At 35.7% G+C, this 13,215-nt stretch overlaps 1 protein-coding gene across 13 annotated transcripts in view; it reads left to right on the top strand.

Annotated features, from left to right (window-relative positions):
• The window catches only part of CCDC73 (coiled-coil domain containing 73), a 72,400-nt gene that overhangs the window by 46,722 nt on the left and 12,463 nt on the right, over positions 1–13,215 (top strand). For 10 of the 13 annotated variants that reach the window (XM_085579639.1, XM_085579636.1, XM_085579637.1 and 7 more), the window contains 5 exons: positions 3,679–3,807; positions 4,173–4,232; positions 6,688–6,792; positions 11,269–11,379; positions 12,901–13,032. In XM_085579639.1, coding sequence (XP_085435765.1) covers positions 3,679–3,807; positions 4,173–4,232; positions 6,688–6,792; positions 11,269–11,379; positions 12,901–13,032 — 537 coding nt within the window. The remainder of the gene's footprint in view (positions 1–3,678; positions 3,808–4,172; positions 4,233–6,687; positions 6,793–11,268; positions 11,380–12,900; positions 13,033–13,215) is intronic. The other 3 variants (XM_085579643.1, XM_085579641.1, XM_085579647.1) reach the window with 3 other exon arrangements.

Below are 13,215 nucleotides of genomic sequence, written 5' to 3'. Positions count from 1 at the left end.
CTTAACAGTCTCTGAGGGTAAAGTAATTTGAGAGGTAAGAAAACAAAATGTTTAAGAAAATTTTACATAATGAATTTTGTGAGTAACATAGGTGTAAGACAGAAATTGAAATTTAAGTACTCCAGCAGTCAAACATATTATTTCATCCACTCTTTTTTTTCAGCTGCACTCTTGATTCTTAAGGTCATGAAGGGTTATGAATTTTAAATAAAATACTGTTAGATAAGCAGAAAAAGGAGGTCAACTGAAACTTAATCTAGCTTCTTCAGTTCAGCAGGAAATGCCTTTATTGTAGTTATTTCTGATTTTTTTTATTGGTTTTTAGTGTTTGACCAACCTTTTTTGAACTATCTGAACTGGGATATTTAGGAGAGAGTTTTGAAAAGGGATTACCAGGCTGTTTTCACTTGCTACATAGCTGAAAGAAGTCATGATATCAACAGCACAACTTGGGACAACTTCTGAGGCTGGTTTTATCTGCCTTGGAGACTTGACTGACCTCTAACAGCTCTAACAACTTCTGGGTTCAAACTTCTTTCCTCTGTAGCCTCAGTGCTGGAATGGGAATGACTATCCATGGTACTAAAATCTTAATTCGGTTGTCAGCTCTTATCACAGCCATTACTTTCACTCAGACCTGGATGATCTCACACACTTGTTCTTAATGGGAATGTGAAGTTAGTGAAGTCAGTGCTATTTAACATTTATGGATATAAATAAGCTAATCTCCAATTTTAAGGAAATTGCAAGTGTGTTATGAAAGTGTTAAATATGTACAACAGTAGACTTGAATGAAATTGAGGTCTGTTCTGCACAGGTTTATTCTTCTGGAGTTTCAGGAAAGAAATATTATTTAAAGAGGTCGTAATTACATCTCCATTACCTGCTTCAAGTCCAGTTCCTAAATTTTAATGTAATGGACTGTGGCAAAATTTCCTTTCAGTAACATTTGTTTTTAGATTTGAACGTTCTGATACTCAGTGTGGTAGGATTCTTTTCAACCACTTTGAAAGTGCTTGCATTAGTATCTCGCCAAGAAAAAGATTTCTGTCATTTTGCTGCTTAAGAAACAACTCTGCTGCTCAAGACCCAGAAGAGTACAAGAGGGTTGCAGCAATCTAGGAAGAGAGCAAATGGATATAAATGTAATTTTGAATACAGGTAAAGTTTTCATTGGCTATCAGTCTTGGGAAGTGGATACATCTGCTTGTGCTGGCTGCTTTTCCAGTCCAACACCACTTCTTTATGCTGGAACATGTATTTGTGTCACCTCAAGGGAGAGTGGAATTAATTTTTTGCATTGAACAAAACTAGATTTTACAAAAAAAATCACCAAACCAAAAAAACCCCAACCCCTCCCCCCCCAAAAAAAAACAACAACCCCATAAAACAAACCAACCAACCAACCAAAAAAAAAAAAAAACCAAATCAAACACCCCAAAACAAAAAAACAAAAAAAAAAATCAAAAAAGTGGAAGTTTTAGCTCAGACCAACTTGGAGAAAGAAAGCAGGTTTAAGGTGCAGGACTGGGATTTTGGGACACTCTTGACTTCTATTGGCATGAAGTGTTTTTGAAGCCATATCCCTCTAAGCATTGGCTGCTAGCAACAGATCAGGGGAATGGGCTTAGAGCTTTATCATTCTCTCTCAATGCACCCCAGAACTGATAAAATTGTTTTTCACATTCAACATACTTTATAGATTTTTGGATGCTACTTGTAATTTTAATAATGAGAAAAAGCTACTAGTAAAAAAAAAAAAAAAAAAAGGCAAAAATTCTGGGGTGACATTTTAATTAATTTCACAGTAAAAGAAAACACATGTAGTGTGTAGAAAATTATTTTTTAAATTATTTTTGCGGCTACAAACCTTGTGATTTCACTCACCATGAAAAACTTTGCTATTATTTTTGGCGATTTCATTTGTGGAGGATTTTTTGGGAGTTTGTATAGGGTTCTGGTTGTTTGTTGGTTTTGGTTTTTCCTGCCTACAGCTTTGTATTAGTAGATTTGGGTTTGCTTCCAGATGGATTGTACACACCCACTTGCCATTGCAATGAAAAAAAATACAGTCACCTTTTCTGCTTCAAGGGCACGACTCATGCTTTCCCCATGACAAAATAAGTTTATTTCTGCACACTATAAAGGCTGACTTTTGGAAAACAGGTGGCATCAGATCCGTGGCAGGCTTTTGCACCTGCTGGTGTGGTACCCAGCCTGTGAGCTGGGCTCTCTGTCCCTCTTCTGCACCTCTGTGCAGGCTGCCATGGTGCACCTTTGCACTTGCACAAAATTAGAGTTGCTTGCACCTTCTGCCACTTAACAGCAGGAGCTCTCCTAGCATGTTCATTACAGACAGAGCCTTCTAGTAAAAGCAGTACAACTGAAATGTGTCTCTGTTGCAGAAGATGGGGAAAACCTAGCTTACAAAATAGAATAATTGTAAGGCATTGCTGGCCTTCAATTATGAAATTGATTCTTCAATTACACTTAGGACTTACTAGATAATTTTGAATTTATGGCTAAGATACGTGAGAAATAAAGCCTCTAGCAAAAAAATGATTTATTTAAAAGTGCTACCTATACTTGTATTTTCCATAAAATTTTGTGAATTTCAGCTGCAATGTAATCTTTCTTTCTTCTTTTGTACTGTTCTATGATTTTGTCCAGAACAGTTAATCACCAGTCTGTGATAATTCTGTGTGTGATAACCGAAATTCCAGTTTTGTGAAGAAAAGTTAAACAGACCAAACTTAGTTGTTAGATAAAACTATGACCATTCTGAATGCTTGGTTCACCACTATGGCATCATGGAGAATTCTTGATGCTATCTGTGAGCATTCATAACCTCTGCTATTTGTCTGAGTAAACGTCAGAGTGCTCAAGGAGAGAGCGATATTAACCAGACTACCTTGCACCAGGATGGGAGGGGAGGGGGAGAGCAGGGCACAATATTTATGGCTCCAGGAACTATAAGTTGTAATTTAATGAGATCAAAGCATTTGCTGTTTATTTGCTGCACTAGAAGCTCTGAATAACTGATACCAAACAGATACAAAAAAAAACCCCAAAAAAACCCTACAAAAAATCCGCAGGATATTTAAAAGCGGATAAAGGCTATAAAATCAAAGACATCATGCTATAGAACCTTCTAATATAAAAGTAATTTAGCATTCTCTTGAGATTAAGTAATTAATGTTTCAGGAAAAGCAAAGATCCTCCAAATTTATAGCCAGTTCCTGTTTTTACCAGATAATCACTGTTCTCCTTTTTTTTCCCCTCCTCATTCCCAAGAATGTACACCATAGTTACAATAATAATTCCTATTGTAGATATGGGTAAAGAACCCATAAGACCCATTGGTTTTACCAAAACCAACTCAATGTCCACTTCTAATACACCTCTTGGAAGAGAAAATAATAAAATGATTAAGTAAATACTTCAGAGTGAAATTGGCACAATAACATTTTACCTGTGAAAATAAACTTTTAGTCACGTGTGGCAAGTTTGAAGTTTAATAAGTCAGTCTGACACATTTCAGTACCTGTAATTTATTCTGTTGTTTCCATACATTATCTCAAAGTAGGGCACGACCAGGACAGTTTAAAAGATTTGTCTCTGTTTTGAATTGCAATGCCTATACTGGATGAACTATTTATATGTGTTTCCTGTGTTAAGGAACTGAAGAAAGTAACTACAGACTTGATAAGGTCCAAGGTCACCTCTCAGTACAGGGTGGGAGAAGAAAACATCAATCTTGCAGTCAAGGAAAAACAGTTTCAAGAACTGCAACAGAAAATCAGAATGGTATTTTGGATTTTAAACAAATTAAAGTTTTGGTGATTATTCTTTGGAATTATTTGAATATGGCTTCATTCAGCAAACCTCCTAGCAATGATCTCTGATGCATACAGATTAGTGATTCCTTTCTACTATATTGCATATACAATATATTTCAGTTATTTCCACTATAACCTTTTCTAGGGAAATAAATGCACTGTGAATATCAATGTAATTTCTTAGTAAAATAATGGGTGAAAAGACATTAAAAAATCATTCAATTTCTTTAAGTAGCCTGATGATGATTCACTATATCACATTAATACAATATTGTTTAAAAATAGACATTAATTTAAAATGCCTTTCACTGTTCTTCATGTTCTTTTTTTAAGGAGACAGCAGTCAGTAAAAAAGTTCAAGAAGAAAACACTCACATTAAAGAAGAAAAGCTGGTGAGTTGTTAGTACAGCTTCACTACTTAAAAATCACTTAAGAACGTAGGTGCTACATTTCGTACTTAGGTTTCTTATTATACTGAGTTACAAAAACTAGTTAATTTCACTTGTTTACACTTCAGAAATATTTCAATCCTGGCCTAAGTTGTATCTTCTGCTCAGTTTTTAGAAAAAGTATTACCAGAACAAAGTCCATTATTTGACACTCTATTCCAAGTCTTACATTTTGACTTTGAGTTCAGATGGGAGAAATTTGATATTCCCATGAAACACTTGGCTACATGTTGGTTCAGTATAAATAAGCAGTAAGGCTAGCATAAAATGCTATTCTGCTTTCTGGTTGCCAGCAGTTTATTCTAACATTGCTGGTACTGAAACCAGGTGAAATGGGAATAACGTGTCAATGGTACACGAAGGAAATGATGTTCCATTTAGACTATTAAGCAACACCTTTACATCCCTGAACAGAGGTAGGATTGTCGTCTCTTGCTAACTCAGGTATATTCCAGGAAAAATCCTTTTTAGAAAATGCTATGGAGTCAAGTATAAAAAAAAATTGTGTTCCCTGTAATAACAATGTAAGACACTGCTTTGCAGAATCTTAACCATTAAAGGGGTGATTGTTTTTTTTTCCTTTTCTTGAACAGTGGCAGAACTTTCACTCTACAGTTCAGAAAAGGGCACAGGTCAGAGAAGTGTGTCATTCTTGGTGCCAGGGAGGGACAAAAGCAGAGTCTTGCTGGCATGGCCATAGAGCACTCATCCAGCAGCACTCTTCCAATTTATAAAAATCTGCTTTCATTTTGAGCCTGCTTTTAAAAAATACTTGCCAATAAAAACATGGAAAAAGATGAGAGACTCAGGCCTCATTACTCTCCCAGCCCTGAATGCACTAAAGGGATTTCTGTGCAGATGAATGGAGCATAATTCCTGGAGCATATTTGCTGTGTTATCTTAGAGAAGGATTCTGGTTTGCATCTCTTTCTTGTTCTGTGTGAATTGCTAGGGTTTGTTTGGTAGGTTAGTTTGGACACATGGAGAGGTTTGGTACTGTCTGGAGAGAGCTCTAATGTAGAGATGAGCTTCATGTTTCCTCCAAGTGCTTGGGTTTGAAGACATGGATTTCTGTGCTGTGGAGCACTCATAATTCACCTTGATTAACTGAAATGCTGGCTTCAGTGGTTCTTAGTCTTAGGGTAGAAGTACCATCTAAATTACAGCTGATTTGTACTAAACTGTGTGAGAGAAGCAGTCTGGTCTATTTGAGAGAAAACTGTCCTAGATTTAAAAGATGTGGCCAACTCTGCTACTGACCTGTTGGGTGACACTGGCAAAGCCATTCCACAGCTCTTCAGTCTTCTGGATGTAAAATTGAACTAAAAATAAATTAACCTTCAGTGAAAAAATATGATTTATACATGCATGAAAAGGAATGAGAGTACACTAAAATATTGATTTTATTTTTATTAAATAGCAGTATCTTTTTACACAGTAGAACCAAAACTAGAATAATTTGAAAAGACTTTGCAAGTATGTCAAATACTTTAATAATATGTTCCTCTCTTATTTTGAAGCAACTGAGTACACCTAAGATTCCTTTCTGCCTAAAACTCAGGTTTTTTTCTGTGCATATCTTCTTTTAGTAACTGCTGTAAGTGGTCTTGAGGGGGTGATAATTGGCTTGTCTGGGTCATTCACTCTGTTTTTCAAGCTTTGGAAATGTGTTTTGTAGTGTTCAATAAAAAATGGCTCAGTTGCCAGCAGACTGCAACACACTTCATTGTAGCACCCATGGCACCTTTATCAACTCAAATCAGCTCCCTTTGGGTGTCTCTTCTTTTACAACTTCCCCTTCATGAAGTAACAATGCAGTCTTGAGGAAGGTACCACCAAAGTTCAGACCCTGACATGATATAGCTGCACCATATGATGCAAAGGTAGTGGGTGGTAGTTCACATGTATTAGGATTTAATTCAGGAGACACACAATAATTTCATGTTAGGGTGATCCATTTATGGAATAATTTCTTTTGGTTGTTCTATATTTTTCAGACCTGTGATATGGTAAGACAAAAGTATTCTGTTTGTCCTGAATAAAAATCACAGGAGGTTTGGATTAGATATATTTTATCCAGATTTACATTGAAGAATGTATAAAGATGGAGAGGATATAATTTTAATTATAGGAAAATTCTCTGGAAAAGAATGTTATAATAGTTTATAGTAATGTTAACTTCTCCAAGGTAAAAGGCCAGAAAAATGGGTGTTGTTCTGATTTCTCCCTACAAGTTTTCTGTAGTGTTGAGGTTGGAGTACCTTTTTTTACACACATGATTTTGTAAAAACTGACAGAATTTTAAAAAATATTACTATAAAAGACATAAATTATCTAATGTTTAAACTCCAGAAACAAAATCTTGCTCAATATATTCTGTTCTGTTTGTATTACTAAGGAAATTCTCAGCTCTCTACAGTGTGTGCAGGAGCTGCTTCAGCGAATAACCCAAACGAATGTTAGAATGGAAAGTGAATTAAATGCATTGAAAGAAGACTATCAGGTCAGATTTTTCTTGATTAGACAAGCTGTTATTATCTGTTATGTATTTTTTAAGTCCAGGGCTGTTAAAGACATCTGTGTGCCTTTCAGAACTTTTGACCTCACTTCCATTGCTCCCTCAGCTCCTTAACTGTCAGCACAAACCTTGAAGGCTGTGCTTTCCCTCTTCTCTCCCTAAAGTAAATCATGGTTGCCATTCTCAGCAGCCATTTCTAGAGGGCAAAATCAGAACAGAGTTGCTTGCAAATACCGAAAGCAAATTATTTTATGACTTTTGTTTCTTGTAATTTTCATATAGATACACATTTCTGTGCAACATTTCAAATTTCAGATCTTCATTCATAGCATGATCTTGTCCTCAGTTTTACTAAAGCAGAGGACCCTTTCTTGCTGTGTTTTCTGGCATCATATTTATGCTAGAGATGGGAAGTAGTCACACTGGAAAGTGTGGAGTTGCAGCACTCCTCAGTTCCCCTTTGTCTTGGTTTAGGGCAAATTTCAGGAGGAAACTTTTTAAGTTGTCCCTTTAGAAGCAAATTTAAGCAGCCTCTCCTCCCACCAGATTATGAGACATAAGTTTCCCATGAGAAAAGTGGAAAAAAATTGTTTATTTAACAAGCAAAGTACTCATAAACAGGAAAAATGAATAATACTAAACAATGAAACTTCTCATTGTTCTGAAGAGATGGCAAATTCAGAAAGTCTTTCTGTAGTTCAGAGTATTTTTGTGTGTCTTCAGTTTTTCCTCAGTCTCTCTGGGGTTGAGTCTGGTGTGTGCAGTGTAGCTTGTGGTGCCCCAGACGGTAGTGCTCGTGTTACTAGACTGAACAATAGCTGAACAGTTCCAAAAAACTTCTGGTTTCAGCTAACTCAACAAACCCAACTAATTAAAAGCAAAGGAGAATTCTGTTCTGTTGTCCATGCTGCAGACAGCACAGTGGGTGCAGATTTTTTGCTTCTTTTTTCTGCCAAGGTCAGGATTAAATGCACAAGACAGTATTTCTTGTTGGGACTCAGATGTTTATTAGTTCTTATTCTACAGTCTCACCAACCCTGAATTCTACAGCACTTCAACAAACTAAAAATGGAGCCCTATCTCCCTCTCTACAAGGCCTTTTAAGGATAAACTGTCCAATTAAGAAATGACACCTAAATTATTTTCATTTTTAATCCAATAACCAACCACCCGTGGCCCACAATGCAGACTTCTTATCCGTTTGCATAAAACCACCCAAGAAGAAGGTGAAGAAGAAGGACCAGCTACTGCCCTAGAACCTCCATCTTACCTTACATATATTACTATATTCTAAAACCTTAAACTCTTAAGTTTTCCACCCTGTGATGTTACACACTTCTATCCAAAGTCCACACCCACAATCCCAGTTCTGTCATTCCATTTTGGAAACCTTCTCCACAGCCTCAGGTCAATGCAGAGTTCTCCTGGGGGTCAGTGCCTGTCAGCATAGAAAGTCTGAAATTCTCAGGAAGCAGGGTTCCAAGTGGGTGAGAAGGATTCAGGAGAGCAAGTGCAGTTTCTGCAAACAACCTGTGTGCTGCTTCCCTCCCCCTTCACTCTCAGAACCAGTCTTAAAATTGGAGAACTTTATGTTCTGCATAAACAGAACAGATGACTGAGGACACAAGCATCATAAATTCACTCTAGGACACTCTTTCAGCCTGTCAAAGCAGCTCAGAACAGTTCTGATTCCATATTTCAGTAGCAGTTAGTGCACTGAAGATTAAGGTCATATCCATTCCCATCAGAGGTTTCATGCAGAGTTCAGGTACAACCACTGACTGGACTATTAAAAATTATTATCTATACTTTGCCCAGACATAACCACAGCTCTTCCACTCTTTGAAGCCAAGGTTTTGAACTAGGAGTCCAGTTAGTTTCAAACTCAACTTCCAGTGTGGATGTATACTTTTGTTTCTCAATGAATGATGCTATGCTAATTTGGAATTATTCACTTCCCGTAAGACTTTACTCTTAACAGGGGTAAATAGTTTGCCTTCTGCCATAATATAGACAAAGGACTTCAGTATTTTGATGAAACAAGTAAGGTTGAAGGTGAGCTATGCTCTCCACCAGAAAGTGGGTAAAATCTCCCTAGGAATTAAAGCATCTGCAACATTTTTACAAAGATTAATTGAGAAACCCTTTGGCTCTAGAATTGCCTAAGGTGGCATGATTTTCTGTAGCTTCTCTTATTTGTATATTGGGTCCAGTGAAACAGCAGGATTACTTGCTATTCATACAATCCTGGTTTTTGTTAAAGTAGGAAGGTAATGTGCTTTTTATTTTTATTTTTAAAGATAATTAGAATTGCTTTGTAGATTAAAACAGAGGCTGGAGATAATATATAACCTACTGAGGATGACTTTGACTTTCATAATACAGGAACCCTTTAGTCCTTTGTGTCAGGACTATTGAATAGCAAGTGTATTTTAAAGTGCTTTTTTTCCATAGCACTTCTGAGCTATTGTTTCCCCTCTCAGATAAAGTTTATAGTATGCCTTAAAGCTCCAGCTAAAACAGTAAATGGTATCTGTGAATCTTCTCTTTGAAGACTGCACATAAATGTCTACAAGTATGGCTTATTTTCTTCTTGTTAAGGTATGAATGGAGGACAAATCTCTTTTGCAGCCTGTGCAGGCCAAAAATGGATTTCTGGTTGCAATTATGCTAGTTCTGATGAGAGCCTGCTCTGATTTGGTCTGTTTATATCAGACATTGGGAAGGTATTATTGTTTTTGATTGTTCTAACTACAGCACAAACCACTGCTGGTCATCAAAGCTTCAGTGCAGTCCTCAAAGGTAACTTCAGGCATAAATACTTTAGATGAAATGGGTGTTACAAGGCATGGATAACCAATAAGAGGCTCTTGGTTCAACCTTCATTACTTAAACTGATGTAAATAGACCTTTTTTTTCAGTTTGATACAATTACCATGATATTCCAAGAAATGAGACAATATTAGCTTCTTATTTTGCATTTTTTTGTATTTTTTAAAACATCAGATTGAACTTAAAGAATAGGGAGATGAATATATAACTTTTCAAAAAAAAATTCGTGAAGAGATGACATAATACTTGAGAATGCAAGGAATTCAGGTATCCCCCTGCCTGTACAACTGGCTTTAACATGTGATCAGTTCCATACATCTGCTACTTCTGAGACTTTGCCCTAAGAGCTATGCTATGAATAACTATACTCATCCATCACTGAGGAGTTGCATTTCAGGTGCAAGTAAAAGCATCCTTGGAGTTAAGAGCAGGTTCATCAAAGAGAGGAGGTCTTGCACTCCTGATTTATACAACTGCATGAAAAAGGCTATATCAGAGTGGGATTATTCAGACAATGCATTGCTGAATTGTCCCATTTTTGGAAATACGTAATCTGTCAAAGAAGATCCATTATATTCTTATGCACTTTACCCATGTGTACAAAAGTGCAGGGTGGTTTGAATTTTTCTAGTATTAGTACCTGTAAAATATATTTTTTTAAAATAGTTTGGCTAAATTAACATAGACATTTTAAAACTGGTGCTAACTGAATCAAAAAGTGGACTCATTTTTGGTTAAAAGATTTAGTAAAAAGGAATTTGAGTATTGCCTCCATAACATTTTTCAAGTGGACTTTCAAAGATGCTCAGTAGAATCATAAATATGTAGCTGGTCATACAGCTCATACATTAAAGTTATGCTTGCATTATCAAATATATTTGTGTCATCTATATAGCAGGCAGTGGAATGCAGTGACTCTTATCTTCCATATTGTTTGCGATAAAAATATGACAGGATAAATTCCAAAAGTATCTGATACATGTGTGAAGTTGCCACTGATTTACACAAGACTCCTTTAATTTAGCATAGGAATGGTGAAAGAGTTAACCCAAAACTGTTGCCAGTACAGTTATGGTGGTATAAACTTAATATTACTGTTATTTCAATACACTCCTATTTCAGTGACCTAATAAAAATAAATTAAAGCATAATCAGATACATATTTCATGTTGCAGTAGGTATGTTTTAGAATGTAAAGATTGAATAGTTTATAATGAACAATTTAGGACAGAAAAACTGATTATAAAAATAATTTTTTCCTGTCAGTATACAGTAGTTTTTTCTTTAAGTACAGTGGCTCTGGATTATGCTACATTTCATATCTCTCATCTCTGGACTTTATATTACTTTTTCAGCACATTAAAACTTATGCAGTGAAACTGAATAATGGCAAGTGTTTTTATACCCTTTTATAGCCATTTCTTTTTTCATAACCTCCCCCTGTTTCCTGTTAGCTAAACTATAAGCACCTTTCTGTTAATTTATGAAAATTATTGTTGAGATAGCACATTACCACTGATCTGTATGGCTCTTGCAGCATGTTAGAAGCAAAGGTCCAAGCAACATAAAGCACATCAAAATTCATTAATGTGGTATTGATTATTTTTTGGATAATTAATTTTATTGCAGGCCCTTGAAAGAGATAATGAGCTGCAAAGGGAGAAGGCAAAGGAAAATGAAGAAAAGTTCCTTAATCTTCAGAATGAGCACGAAAAGGCACTAAGAACTTGGAAAAATGATGTAGGTTTATTAAATTAAATGCTTTAGTATTAAAAGTTTTTTTGAATAGTTGTCAAGCATTTCAGGTAATCACTAAAAGCCAAGAAAATATCACAGAAATAATGCAATAAAAACAACTCATTTCTTCTCCAGTAATACAGACACTTCTAGAAATGAATATTTTTTCAAGGTAGATTTAGGTTGACTTGTGTGCTCTAAAGGGTCGGTGCTCTTCCTGCAGTTCTGATTTGAAAGGAATTCTTCAGTGTAGACTGAGGGTGAAAGGGGGTAAGAAAAGGTGTGTGTCTGCTATGTCCCCTTAGTAAATTCACCTTTGTGGATGGACACCTAAACAATAGTTTGTCTTCTGTATTTGACATTCTTTCTATTACCTCATTACTTTTAAAGAATACTTCAGTAATTATTTAATCCAAAACAATTAGCAAAATATTATAGCTGTAAAAATTGTCTTCAGTAATAAATGCATGTTTAGATATAGGAAAGATTAATACCACTTCAATAAGACAAGATCTGGTTAATGTGTGGAAACCAGACTCTTAGCAGCATTTGTTTAATAGTCTGTCTTTTTTATTTCTGTGTTCTTGTCACTTGCTGCCAGAATGGTTTTGATTTTGGTAGATAGATTTCCAAGGAAGCTGTGGGGAAATAATGCAAAGTTGTCCTTGTAATCCTGTTGTCTAAGGCTCACTCCTTTGAGTGTAGCCACTATGGGCATGACTGCAACCATGAGATCACAAAATATCTGAGCTGTTCTGATGCTCAGTTCCCTGAAATTTGATTTCCCTGATTCCTTGGAGAATTTTATACCACAATTTTCTCTATAGACATGGGAAATTGTCCTGCTTAATTCTCAGGAACATTTGCATCTGTTCTGTAGAAGATAATTGTTATTCCTTTTCATATTTCTGCTATGGATAACTAGAAATTTTGTCTCCTAAAGTAAATCATCAAGGATAAAATTAACACTGGTCTGGAAATCTTTGTAAATTAAGTGAAGATATTTCTGTAAAATTGCCCTTAGATTATTTTTACAGGTTGTAGTTTGGACTATTCTGTTAGTTCTAAATACAAAAATTTAATTGTTACATATTTTCTGAGGGAGCATTGGATACTTGAGGCTATTTACAGAAGTAAAGGGCTAAGCAAATTATTTGCTGTTGTGGTTTCTTGACAATGTAGGTAGAGAATGAGTTTTGAATATTACATTTACCTTGGAGCCAAAAAGGAAGAAAGCTACAAATATAAATCTCACTTTTCTGGAGCATTGCTACTAGCAGTAAATGGTGAAAAAAAAAAAAAATCCCAAACCACTTAATAAAAGCTATAATCTGTAATGGAAATGTAGTTAAAATTTTGGTTTGAAAGAGCTCACTTACTTTGTACAAAGAAATTCCTTAGTGTACTTTCTTTAAGGATGAAGTTTCATTTGCTGAGCTGTTCATACCTTTGAAAAACACTGGTTTACCTATTTTAACATTCAGTAAAGTGTTGGTGTGCTCTGTGTACTTGCAATTATTACAGGAGGAAAACATGAGAAGAGAAATACACACTATTAAAAATGAGCTGAATTCTCTTAAAGGACTTCATAGACATCTTGAAGATTGTCATCCTCCTTCAGGAAATCAGCATTATGAGCAAGTGGAAAATCTGCAGGTAAGTGTCTTTACTAGCTGCAGAGTGTCTTGTAAAAATGCCAGAGAGCTAAAGATATGACAGTTTTTCTAATCTTGTCTGTCATGTCCACTGATCCTCCTTTGACATGGCTTAACCTAAAAATTTGTGACAATGGCCCTAAGTATCCTTGAAACTTCCTGTACCCACAGAATGTTCTCCTTT

Source organism: Lonchura striata, chromosome 5 (assembly GCF_050655825.1).
Source record: "Lonchura striata isolate lonStrDom1 chromosome 5, ASM5065582v1, whole genome shotgun sequence".
Classification (NCBI taxonomy): domain Eukaryota; kingdom Metazoa; phylum Chordata; class Aves; order Passeriformes; family Estrildidae; genus Lonchura; species Lonchura striata.
This window is presented reverse-complemented; position numbering and strand designations above follow the sequence as displayed.